Raw genomic sequence first — 13,961 nt, 5'->3', positions numbered from 1 at the left:
TTGATTTGAGAAGTACATGTAGGTTCTCCGTCATCCAGGTCATGGTAATCCAAAGTCAACTGGCCTTGGTTGCAGATCTTGAAGACATTTCCTTTCTAGCTCCGCTCCCCAGTTAGTTCAGAACTGACAAATCCTTTTGGAGGGGGAGAGGTGAAACATCTTCAAGATCTTCAAACAAGTCCATTCATACACATTCATACGCCCCCGATGAAGCAGTGGGAGCAACTTGGGGGTTAAGTGCCTTGCCAAAGGACACATGGGAAATGTGGCTGCAGGAGCTGGGGATCAAACCCCCGACCTTCTGGTTGACCCACAGGTTCCCCTGGTGGGAAATGGTTTCCTAGTTTTCCTCCAACAGTCAGTCTGAATGAGCTGTACGACTCAGGCTTCACCTCAGGACATGACATCAGGGCAGATGCTTCCTGAAAGAGCGTTTTATTGGAGCTGAACTGTTTCTGGATAGTAAACAGACAAACAAACGTTTTCATAAAAGCATTATGGGAGTCACATTCTCCGAGGGACAATAGACACCGTTCCTCAAACTCTTAAGACAACAGGATATTTCTAGTCTTACAGGAGCTCGTGTCTTATGACTTCCATTGAAGTTTCCTTCCCTCGTCTTTCCCTTCTATACGGCTTCCTAATTGTTTCAAACACAGACGACACCTAAAGGGCTCTGCGTCACCCCGTGGGAAAGGACAACACGACTTCTCATGACTGGTGGAACTATGATGCTCACAAAAAAATAGAAGCCGTAGGCGCCCTTTAAAGTTGAATCCCTGTTTTCTGATACAAACTATTGCAAGCACGCTTTTGGGAACTGAAACGTCGCCAATGTTTTTGAGAAATTCAGAAAGTGTGCAGGTGTTTTCTTGCGAGTTTTTGTGTGTGTATCTTTTTGCCTTTAGTAGATCGGACAGTTGAAGAGAGATTGGAGACGCTGGGAGGACGACATGCAGCAGAGGGTCGAGGTTGGATTTGAACCCACGGCTGCTGCAATGAGGACTACAGCCACCGTACATGGGGCATGCATCATAACCACTACGCTATCAGCGCCCCCATGTTTCTGCGAGATTGCTGTGTTCATTCCTCTTCTATGCATCTATCTATAACTATTTAACAGAGACTGTTTTAATACACCTGAAATCTAAAAGCAGTAAAGTGTGGAACATTTTAAATAACCTTCAAGAGCCCATATTATGCCCTTTTTGGGGTTCGTATATTTAATCTATGTACCTACTTTTGTACATTCACAATAGCTAAAGTCTGAAAAAAGTGTCTGTTTTCATGAACTGCTCCTCCTTGCTCTCTCTCCGCTCTGAGTCCGTCAGCTACTCTCTGCTGAGCCCACACTGTTAGACCCCACGTGGGCCAAGTCTGCTCTGATTGGTCTGCCGATCTGCTCTGTCGTTATTGGTCAGTTGCTCAGCACGCTTCTCGGAAATTTCAACATGAGCTGCAGGGCTTGCCACAACGAGCCAATGGGCTTAGATCAGTGATCTCACACTGACAATGACGTCGCACTGACACATTTTTATTGAAGGGGGCTAGAACCGAGCGTTACATGCAGCTAATGCTACAGCTAACAGGAGGACGTAGGAGAAGCCGCGTTTCCGTGCACATAGATGTGCCTAAACATGCACAGGACACTTGGAAAACACACTAAAGGGCATATAAAACCAGAAAAAGCATAATATGGGACCTTTAACACAGACTGTGATTCAGCCGGTCTGAAATCAAGTAACATAACTAAACTAACCTACGCTTTACAAGCTGATATCAAATATCTAATCCGGCTTCCTCGTTGCTGTAAACTTTGTGTTTTTGTGTCGTTTCCTGTCGCAGGTTCAGATTACATTCTCACACATACGACACCTCGTCACAGGTCACCTGAGAGAACAGAGTGACCTGAATACCAGGTCTCTTGGTCATCTCATCACAGCTGGCATAAACCCAGACAAGTAGAAGCAGAAACATACATGAGGTGTAGATGTAGAGATGCACGCACGCACACACACACACACACACACGCATGCAGACCAGGTGAGGCCTTTAATTTCACTCACAACCTCTCCACTTATTTCAGCACAATGCTCTTCTTTCAGGCCGCCACAACATGACAGTGTTACAAAGAGGTGCCAGCCTGCAAGCTTGCAAAGTCTATTGATTCCCCCCCCCCAAATCCCACCTCGAGAGTGTGCGTCAGTGAAATTGGTCCCCGACTCCAGCTGCAGCGTCTCCCTACTCTGAATGAACTCCTTTTCCTTTTTCAGCGAGGGATGAACTCACTCACCCCGATTGTTGGGATTGATATCGCTCTTAAAAACGACCAAATGTTTCATTGTTTGGAGACGAGTCTGTATAGCATAGTAGTGTATTTGTCTCCGATTACAGATCCAGAGGTAGAGTATATTTAGATGTTCTTTTACCTAAATCTGAAATTGTGTAACAGACATCCACTCTCTGTAACTAACTGGAATCACCTTTATGTAAGGCAACAAGCGGGGGATTACTGTGGCACTGAGAGCCAGTCAAATGCTGTCGTGACTGACTGAGTCTAACAAACGGTTCTGGTTTCATAACACTGAACTGATGCCATCGACAAGGAAACTGTATTTAATGTGGATTTGTCACGTCATGTCTGATACCCGACCGGCTTAATAAGGCCATTACTGGCTCTGATAGCAGCACAGCACAGGGACTTCCTGCCTCTATAAAATTAAAAAAAAAAAACATCTAAACATTTATTTAAATGATTTCCTGAAACATTTCTGACTGACTGCAAATGATAAAGTGGATTATAGTTGAAAGCTGGAGAGGGTTGTATAAAGTTGACATCGTGGTCACAGAGGTTACTCTTCTGACTTTGGGTTGAACTGAATAAAACATGGCTGCAGTCTCAGTGACATCACCCATTGGTTATGACACCAAAGGATGCATGAGGTCGACATGATTGCCATTTTGGAAATGCTGACTCAACCCAACGTTCAGTCAATCTAGTAGCAGGTGGAGTAAAGGCGGGCCTTCAGCACTGAGCTGCTGTGGAGAAAGACATTTCACATTTAAGAATTAGTAGAAACCATCGACTGTATAACACATGGACGAAAGTCTCAGTGACAGCACCCATCTGTTTCTGAAGCAGAGTTTTGAAGCCAAATGATGGCGGTCGCCATGTTGGAAACACTGTCTGCAACAACTCAACCTTCAGACAGGCAAAGAAGTGGAACTGAAGCTAAAATATGCCACGCCCCTAACACGACTAAAGACAGAGTGTAAGCAGGTTTAATTCTGCTGTAAGCATTAGCATTTTAAATTTCCGGCTTCTGTTTTCAACACTGGGAGTGTGTAGCTGACCTGACTGACAGGTGGGCGCGGTGTAACGGTTTGTCAGGAGGCTTAAAACCCGCCTCAGCTCCAGCTCTCAGCCTGTCGTTGACTGAAAGTTAGACTGAGACAACATTTCCAGCATGGAGACCGCCATCGATGGGACACCAGCGCCCCCTGCAGGAACAGACCGCTGACGCCACTCAGGCTTTGTACAGTCATATTTATGGAGCGAATCCAGCCTCGTGTGGACACTCTAGGTACTGCACTTTTTTGCCCTACTGCATTAGCTTCAGATGTCGACACTGGAAGTGGCAGCTCGCTCGCACATGCACTGAAGTAGACTTAGTAATCTCACAGTGTAATTCTCTCTTATCCTGAGGTCACAGCTCCATTGCCGGAGGTTTCTCTGAGTTCAGCACCCGTGGGACGTCGTGAAATACCAAACAGAAACACAGCTGTTGAGAGACGTCTCTGAGGGGAGTGGCGGTGGTTTTTAAAAAGAGTCTCTGGAGTGAGTTCAACAGCTAATGTCGGGTCATATGAGACCTTGAGGACTTAAAAAGAAAGAAGGAAGCTGTGACATTCACACAGGAGGGCTCGCTCGCTGCACCACCCGACAAAGCACCATGAAGTATCAACGTTGTGTGTTTTTTGGCATGTTCAGCTGGAAGAGGAGCAGATGTGAACTTCCTCTGAAAAACCACAGGACTCGTGTAAAATCAAGCTGAGCAAATTTACCACTCGGCATCTCTGAATCACTTCTTTGGGTGAGCGATCTGTGCGACAAGACGTGAAGAGCCGAGGAGAGAAGCTGAAAACCTAATAGGAGCAGGAGAAAATAGAAGCAGCATGTCAAATTACAACCCAAATTCAATTTCATCTGATTCAATTTCAGACTTCTGGGAGCTTCTGACCTCTTGACTTTGTGGGTCACAAATAGTCACGGCAACCCAGTTCCCAGCTGCTAAGCAGAGAGGCTAAACCGCAGAATACAAGATTTGGATTTGCAGAGACAATGTGTATCCACACTGTCTTGTGTATAGAATGAAACAGAAAACCACCTCAAGGCCACTTCCTCGCATGTCGTTCACAAACACAAACGACCGCTTTACTTTCAAAGGCCTTCTAAACATCTGCACTATAGCACAGACACAGGGAACAACATGTTCTATTCTGAATCAATGAGGAAGTGTTGAAATGTGACTTACTGTAATGCTTCCTTAATCTGGAGGATTTTGTTGCTCTAGTTTGAGTGAAGACGTGGAGGTACTACAGACATTCAGGTTAAAATGTGGTTAATATTTATGTGTCTCTACTACGAGTGCACCAAGAAACTGTGTACAGGATGAATTTGTTACATATTTCATGTAACCGGTGACAGCTACAGTTTGAACGTGCATGCATTATCTCCCCTCCCTCCCTTTTGTCTCCCCTCCCTCTGTCGCCCTACTTTCCCTCTGTGCATACTTTTGATGCATGTTTGTAACGCAGCACCAACTGGTGAGTGTAGACGGTCATGAAGGGAGTGAGGTGGTTCAAGGTCCGGCTGTAGCCTTTGACTTCATGTGGTAAACACTTCTGCATGCTGGATGAGGTCAGCTGCAGTCCCGCCTACTCTATAACGGTCCGACTTTAAATACAGCCTGCCATCTGAGCGCCTGACAACATGTAATCTGGAGTCGCCGCTGGTCCCATAACACTGGAAAGAAAACAAACAAAAAAAAAAAGGGGCGGAGGATAAAACAAGAGGAGAGAGAGGTGCATAAAGAAGAATGAAGACAACAGGCCGAAAACGATGTGTGCAGGGCGAGCTGGGGACACACGCCTGTTTTTGTTGTTGTTGTTGTTGAATGAGCGTGAACCAGCTGAGAGGCCGACCGTCCTGATGTAAGAGCTGGAGTCACTACGGCCCGCAGAGAGCCACCTGTTACAGCTACATGAGCTCTGGTTGGCTCATGTTCAAAACCACATCAAGCAGAAATATCGTACATCACACTGTGTGACCGCAGGCGCAACCCACACACACACACACACACACACACACACACACACACACACACACACACACACACACACACACACACACACACACACACACACACACACACACACACACACACACACACACACACACACACACACACACACACACACACACACACACACACACACACACACACACACACACACACACACACACGGCGGGTGTGGTACATAATGGCGGTGGGTTATGTATGACTCGCAGCTGGCAGTTAACCATGATCACAGGTGATAATAAATAGCTTCGCCTGATCCGTTGGAAAGTATCAAACAGAAACTCTGTATAGTCAAGGTCGACAGCCTCTAGTTTTTTTTTCAAACAATTATTGTTAATAACTGTTTTGATTTGCCACAGAGCCTCAGTGCAGACCAACACTGCTCAGAGGAGGACACGCACGCACACACGCGCACTATCAAGTGGATACCTGCATCAGCAGCACCGAGCTCTTGCCCTGCCAGACATCTGGCTCAGAACACAGCATGCCAGGAAAACCACACTGGGCATGTGCAGAATGTGGATCACATTTAAAGCTTAAAACAGAACTGGCCAAACCACAGCAGCCACGACTCAGTATCATTTACAAACACTTCCAGGAGGAATATTCATTCATGAAATGATCATGAGACCTAAGCAGAGTCTAACCTTATCCCTCGTAACTTCAGAATCTGTTGCTGCTAACTCTGAAACTTTGAGAGAGTCACTTCAAAGTAAAGTGAAGAACAAACGCACAAACACACCTCCAGATGGAAGAGCCCTTTGTAAAGCTCTGGGAGCACTCCAGAGCCCCACCTTGAGTCAATAGTGCAGAGTAAATATTCCTAATGCTGTGTGGCCTGAGCTGAAAGGCGTGGAGGTGGTCTCCACACAAGGTGACGCCACTGCTCAAAGGGCTCAGAACAAACACAGATAGGACAACACTAAGAGCTTAACTGTGCAGAAACACCAGCAGGTAATGTTGGACTTTTATCATCAGGGTTCAAGGTTATCAAAAGGATCGATACTTTCATACTTTTTTTATAGAGCAGGTTTTAAAACAAATTCTGCGTCCTACAGAAATAGAAGTCTTGCGTATATTCTGCAGAGGACTCGGGACTGACGGAGCTGAGACGCAGCGCAGCGTGGACAGAGGGAGCACACACACACTGACTTAAACTCTGCTGCCGTGGCGGAGCTGAGACGGACCGAACACACATCTTTTTTATTACTTTTTATTGTCATCATGTCTTAACATACAGTACACATATTTTATATTCAACATAAGGATGACAATATTTTACATTTTTATAAGTGGTGTGGTGTCAAAAAGGTTGTGTCCCCCAGTGATGTGGAAATACTAAAAATAACACTTACAATACGGAAATATGTATTACAGTTCCTTAAAGTAGCCGGTTTGGTACGGTAAACCCTTATTCAGTAGGAGGGGCCTAAAGCCAGAAGGTGATAGCATCATCAGTTCCGCCAATGATCCCAGAGAAGGTCTACACCGAGGTCGACCATGGAATACTGTTACATGCTGCCATTACTCGGAAAATAAAAACCGCATTGCATTTACTCTCCGAATCCAACTTTAAAACATGGCACATTTTGTGTTTTCATTAATTATCACTGATGCACAGGAAGTGAAGATTCTTTCGACCAATCAACGGGCTACAGAGTATCTGGATCCAGCCTTTAGGGTCGAATCGGTACGCTTGGCACCCGATCAGAAGAGTAGCAAAAAAGTAGGATAGTATTGATCGGTTTATTTTGGTACCATTCCAAACTTTTGACAGTGGAAAGGCCAATAAATATGTACCGTACTGAACTGAACCAGACCGCCTAGTGGGGCTTATGTCGAGTACTGTTGGGCAGCAACAGTAAATCTCAAATATCCAGACCTCCAAGGAAAGAAAATCAAAGCTCAATATAATGCCTGTTGGCTGAGATAAGCCCTGTGCTCACACATTTGTTTACTTCAGCAAAACCTGACCCAGCACGAGAGAGCTGCTGGCCTGGGGAGGACTCTGAGAGCCGGGGTGAGGGTGTGGTCTCTGATGGTTATATTTGGGGTTTAGCCGGCCGCTGACTTCTATGACTCTGTGGCCAGTTTCACAACATTAGTACAAACACACACGATGCCCTTGCTGCTGTAACTTCCTGAGAAATCACTCGATTGGGGAATAATAACTGCCAGAAAGAGAAAAGCGGAACTGATTACCCAAACTGTGAGTCAGAGAGGTGAAAAGGTCTTCGGCCTACAGACGTGGCGAACGAACTTACTTACTCTAATGGTTACACCAAGTCCCCGGACTTTAGGAACTCAGGGCACTCAAAGAAAACCAACAGAAGACTAACCCCCCCCCCAACAGAAGACTAACCCCCCAGGAACACCAGGGTCAACTCAAAATGGAGAGATGACCAGATAACCAAACCCGTCTGTACTAAGATAGTCCTGTGTGGTCAGTAAAATCTCAGGTGAAAGTGCTTAATCATCGATAAACAGATCTACCTTTCAGGAATCTCATAGCCCCCATGAAACCAACAAATTACAAAACCAGCCTGTGCGCCCTGCTTTCGCTATTATCAATTGATTTTACTCAACCAAATTGCAATTCCTTAAAGGAGATCTATGGGTGTTGGATGTCCGTACTAAACCCCACCAAAGTTTTTTTAAACACAACAAACGTAGTTGTCGGCAGTATCCCCGGACGTGGTTTCCTGCTGCTCTGAACGAGCAATATGAGAACTTGGCGAGACTTGACCAGAACCTGACGCCAGGTTCTGTCGACGTATCAGAGCAAAGCATGGAACAAAGCTGTAGGACAAGCCCACCCCAACAGCTCTTTCAAGGAGACGCCCACCCGGAAGCTCATTCAAATGTCCCCACGTCTGCAAACAGAGCTGGTCAATCAGAGGAGAGTGGGCACGTGGGGAGGCGGGGCCTTAAAGAGACAGTAGCTGAAATGAAGCGTTTCAGGCAGAGGCTGAAATCAGTTATTTACTGACGCAGATAAATAAGGAGATTTTTGAGCTAGACATCTCACAACGCTACTCAACAGGCGTCCCAGACTGACATCATCAATGGTGACAGTGAGGATAATAGATCTCCTTTGAGCCTGATTCCTTCATCTTCATTAGGGGTCAAAGGTCGCTAAAGCCAATACTTTTCGATCAACCATTTTTGCAAGTTAACAAATGTCAATTCAAAGATTTATTCTTTTCTAAGACTATTTCTGGCTCCAAATTCAGGGGCGGCATCCGACACTGATTGCGTCACAGTGGTGCATCGAAGGACGAATGTGTTCTACTTTTTCCGGGCCACAAAGGTTCTTCCAGGTTCTTGTGGTTAATAAGTAACCTCTGGACATCACGGGTCCACTTGTCTCTATTTGTCACTTACCGGGCTCTGTAAGATCTGTGTGACCCGTTTCTTCTGCTCCAGAACGTTGAAGTCTTGCCGAAGGTCCGGGGACATGTTCCTGGCCCTGATGTACTCCGGATCGTTGACGTCGACCCGGTCGAAGTAGCGCTCTTTGGTCCCTCCACTGGGCGTTGGAGGGGTCGTCACCACCCCCTGATGGCTGTCCGCACTCATGCCTGCTTCACCTCACTCCCTAGCTCGATGGCTGCCAATCGGACTCTCACCTGAGAAGAAGAAAACACAGAGGCACATACATGAAAATGCAAATCCTGATATTTAAGGTATGACGTGGCACATTAAGGGGACTGAGAGGACAGAACATTAGCAAATAGGAATCTACTTCCCCATTTCAGATTACTTACTAACCCTTTCAGTGAAAATGGATAGAAATGGGAAAAGGGAATATTCTAATCATGTACTGTGAGCATCAGCAGATCACAGAGACACTGAGTGTATCTTTATCACATAGAAAAAGGGCGTCCGTGTTATTGAGAGCAAGAGAGCAAGGTGCAGCACTTTGGATCCACACAAATAAAACCCTGCACTGTCCCGACAGCGCCATTATTCCCCAGACAAACAGCGTCACGACTGAACGTAAGCATTAGTCAGGGCACAGTGACACACCAACCAACAAAGAGCACGAGGAGGACAGGAGCCGTTTTGTCTCAACATCCAGGGCCTCGACTGGTGAGGGGGTTTACTCCCACCGTTCACTCTCAGGTCATCTGGCATGACAACAAGCACTCATGCAGGAAATACAGGAACTGTTACAGTAAAAACCCTCTCCAATACTTGTTGTCATGCCAAGATAGAGTCGACGGGAAATACATGTAGAAATATTGAAACTGTATGTCAGAGTGTGAAGGTTGAAGAAGAAGGAGGAAACCAAAACCCTGACTTTCTTCTGTTAGTGTTGTTGTTTGTCACCAAAAGACCTTCAGATTTTACTTGAATTACTTTCAGAAAGCTGGATCTTCAATGGACCAGAATCCAAATGAACCCTTCAAAAATATTCACCTTCTTGTTTGACAGCCAAAAAACACTTTTCCTCAAATCTTACCAAAATTTCTCCAGGATTCCTTTGCAACACGCCTGCTGCTGTGGAGGCAAAGGATAATCTGGTTGTGTATTAAGGAGAGGCGGAGCCTAAGCGAGCCCTACCAGATGGTGTCTTGGCTTGACCAGCAGAGCGACAACAGAGAGAGCAAGCAAGAGTTTAAGAAAAGCAACCCGCTGTTTTCCCGTCTTTAAAAGCCCCTTGGTCATCAGAGAGGAGGGAGATCACGATTGAGAGGTTACTCTGCTAAAGGTGCCCCCCCCCCACCCCTCCAGGTCTCAACTCTGCGCGAGGGAAACAGGGGCTCATGAGGTCATTCGGTCTGCACAGGCCATTAAGCTACTAAACCGAGGTCAAATGCCACTTAAAATGATGGTCGAGATTAGTGGAAGGAAAAAACAGCTCAGTGAGAAGAAGAGTTGAAGTCAGACAAAACAAACAGTGAGCTGAAAGAGATCCCTGGACGAACACGAGCCCCGGCGTGGAGCGTATTCTGTATATCAGAGACGTTCCTGGGGACTCATTATCTAGTTGATTAAGTAGAGTGGAAGCAAATCTTGTTGTTTGGAGCTGTCTCACATTTCAGAGCGAATGGGATCACAGCGTCTGCTCATTTGGTTCCAAGTGCGGCTAATGCTAGCACCACCTGTCTTTCTTCCTCCTTGTTAACACGGAATTAGCTTCAGGTGATACGCCAGTTTAACCTGTAACGGCGTAAATATAAACCATTTCCATTTCCTAGATCAAAGTACTGCCAAACCCAGCTGCTCCCACAAGATGTCATCTGTTAACTTTTTATTTATAAAGTCATCACCAGATGATGTCATCAGACTTCAGATTCAGCCAAAGAAAACACATACGGTGATTCTTCCTCTACTTCTGAACGCTGCACCTGGTTTCCCCTTCACTACCCCTCTATGCAGATGATATACTTATTTATTTAAAGGAGCAATATGTAACTCTAACCCCTAGTGTTTAAAATGGGTACTGCAGTCTAAATTCTAAACATTGTAGAGAGCTGTCTTTATCATTTCACTCACTACACATCTTACTGACTGGACCTTTAAGTATTCACTGAGGATCCTTGTTAGTTCTTATCACTATCAGAACTTTTCTTCCCTCTTTGGTTTGCACATGTTGGTCATCTATGATTCCACATGTTGTAGATGTGTCAAGTCATGGACGTGTGGTTACTTAAAGAAACTCTAAATGTACAGTGTTTTCCTCAGATGATATTTGATTTAAAGAATCCTGAAATATCAAAGTTATTATATGAACACAGAGGAAACCTTCAGATCTGGGTCTGATACTGCTGTGTTTTTTGTTTTACCTTGGAGAAGAATAAAAGGAGCGCGGACACAAAAAAAAAATCTAATTGAGAGCAGCTGAGCGGGGCAGAGTTACGTAACCTGACATTGAATTCATCCTCCTGAATAACTGCGGCCTGCACTGCTCTGTTTACTGAGTGGGAGCGCACAGGAAAGGCTGGGATTAACCCACTGAACAATGGGTTGGTGTGGGGAGCAGGACTGAGTCACAAACAGAGAGAGGTTCAATTAAAGTAGAAATAACTCACAGGTTGAGCCAAAGCTGTTTGATGACGTGTTCTTTCTTTGCATTTCGTCTACGATGACGCCAAAGTAAATTAAAAATATGTAAACAAACATCAACGGCGTTCAGATACACATCGAGAGGTTGTGATTGACAGCAGATGTCTGAACTTTCATGAATGACTCAAATTCTGCACGGCTGAGCGCAAACAGCTGCAGTCGCTCATCCAACCTCTGCCTCGCTCCACACATGCACACGCACACCTCTAGCAGCGCCCAGCATGAGCTTCCACCCTCCCTCTCTGTGTCTCTGTCAATACATCATTGTCCCCACCCTGAAGCCCCTCCGCCCGGTCTCATCCAGAAAGATCGACGTTTGGGAGGGTGAACGAAATCTGATCCTCTCATCACTGCATTAAAGTTTATCATTCACATTCCATGGCAGACGGCCTCATGTGATTGGTTCAAACACTTGTTGAATGAATCCCATTCTCACAACAATGCCAGGCGTCACGTCGAGTTCAGTGATTGGCTGGATGTTTGAGACACAGTCGAGCTTTTAAGAGACAGCGCGGGAGGACAGGAGTTGTATTCTAATTGATTTAACCTGACAGACGAGGCAGGCCGTGTTTACCGGAGGGCACTAGTATACGACCGCAGCCTGAGGCAAGGTGACCGCGACCTCTCACCCGCTGACCTCTGCTGACCCCCCCCCGCTCCCTCTCATCCACATTCAGTCGCCTGCAGACAGAGAACGCCTTCGTCAGGGGGTGAAGCGTCCGTGAATACGTCCTCGTCTTTAAAGAATTATTTTAATAGAGCTATAAAACCCGTCTCTGCTGTGATCCCTGCTGAGCTCGGCATGTTTTTAGTTACCAGGAGTTACAGGATGATGAATGGTGCGATGAAAGGCCTGTTACAGCGAGAGGAGAGAGTCACAATGCTCTGGAGGTTTTCTCTGTTTGAAACAAGACAGGGCAACTAAGCACCATGTTTACACGGCAACGATCTACGATTAGAAAACCTTTTGTTGTGGCTGTTTGCTCACTTGACAACGGCCTTTTGAGAGCATGAGGATGGAAGATTTGGAAAACGGGTTTCAGAGTGCAAAAGTTTGAAAACGGCACCATTTCCTTTGTCCAGTAAACTGGGAATCTGAGAGTTTCCTCACATGATCATTAAGCTTCCAGTCAACAGCCATCAGTGAGGAGGTGGACTACGACAACAATGGCCGACTCCTGGATTCTGTTCATTCTGCTAACTCCTAGTCGACATTTTCTTGAAATGTTTTTATAATCACTTTGTGGTTTAGGGTCACTCGGAGGAACAGCCCCACCTTGACGTCTGTCCACACAAACACTCGTGTGTTCGCTGTGTTCAAGACGATCGCGATCATCTCGCATGCATGAAAAGCTGCTTCACAATCTTGTTTATTCAGTTGACACGTCCAATAACAAGCAGCACTGCAAAAAACTGTCATTGTGGTGTCAGAATCTGACACTTTTTCTGGATTTCCGTAGCGCTGTCACTTCCTGTCTTGCCTGCTGAGACTCCGTCCCTTCTCCTGTCCAACAGGGAAAACTTCTCGCTGTGAGGTAAAACTGTGAATGAGCAGCTCAGGATGATTCAGAGGCAGGCAGACCTGACCTCTCTGATCCGTTTCTTGATTCATTAACAAGGAAATCATAAAAAAATGCACATCCTGCTTCATCACAGGTCGCCCTAGACAGACTGAACCTAATGAAGCGGCAGGAAGAACAGAACTAGAGATTTAGTTTTCTGTCAATCAATACGTCATAGTTTCTCCTAATGACTACAGCTCTATGAACACATCAACACATACCATTTTGAATGACTCTGCATGTGTCATACTTCATGAATGGTTGTGGTATAGTTTGGCTGCACGGTGCTGCAGTGGTTAGCTCTGTCCCCTCTCTGTGTGGAGGTTCCTGGTTTGAATCCCCGTCTGACAGGAGCCTCTCAGTGTGGAGTCTGCATGTTCTCCCCGTGCATGTGTGGGTTCTCTCCGGGTACTCCAGCTTCCTCCCACAGTCCAAAGACATGCTCGTTAGGTTAACTGGTGACTCTAAATTGTCCGTAGGTGTGAATGTGAGTGTGGCTGGTTGTCTGTCTCTATATGTCAGCCCTGTGATTGACTGGTAAACAGTCCATTGTGAAACCCCGCCCCTCACCCAATGAAAGCTGAGTTCATCTCCAGCCCCCTAGGACCCCGGTTTAGATCATGGATGGATGTGTTGTCTAATAAAAGGAGTTCACAGCACATCTCTAAGTTCTCTCCCATAATGCCTCACTCCTGGACCGTGACAACTGGAGCTGCAGAAACGCCACAACCCTCCGTCTTTATCTGATGACACCCACGTTTACCCAAGAATCAGTCGCCCCATCATTCTGTCTGATCCCGTCTCTTCAGTTTGAAACATCCTTCTCCACCCTTTTCTTTGTCTGCATCCTTTTTCTCTCCATTGAACTTTCTGTTTGTCCTGAAAAACTTAGAAGAGAAATTCCAGCTGTTTAGACCCCCAACACACACACAACTGTCATTCTTTATTTACTGACATGATGCAG

The 13,961-nt window shown here is 45.9% G+C and overlaps 1 protein-coding gene across 8 annotated transcripts in view; it reads right to left on the bottom strand.

Annotated features, from left to right (window-relative positions):
• add3a (adducin 3 (gamma) a) overlaps positions 1 to 13,961 on the bottom strand; it is a 98,958-nt gene that overhangs the window by 26,501 nt on the left and 58,496 nt on the right. For all 8 annotated transcript variants that reach the window (XM_065954122.1, XM_065954120.1, XM_065954135.1 and 5 more), the window contains one exon: positions 8,748 to 8,992. In XM_065954122.1, the coding sequence (XP_065810194.1) occupies positions 8,748 to 8,942 (195 nt within the window). In that variant the 5' untranslated portion in view covers positions 8,943 to 8,992. The remainder of the gene's footprint in view (positions 1 to 8,747; positions 8,993 to 13,961) is intronic.

Source organism: Labrus bergylta, chromosome 1, assembly GCF_963930695.1.
Source record: "Labrus bergylta chromosome 1, fLabBer1.1, whole genome shotgun sequence".
NCBI lineage: Eukaryota > Metazoa > Chordata > Actinopteri > Labriformes > Labridae > Labrus > Labrus bergylta.
Note: the sequence above shows the minus strand (reverse complement) of the source record. Positions and strands in the feature narration are given on the sequence as shown.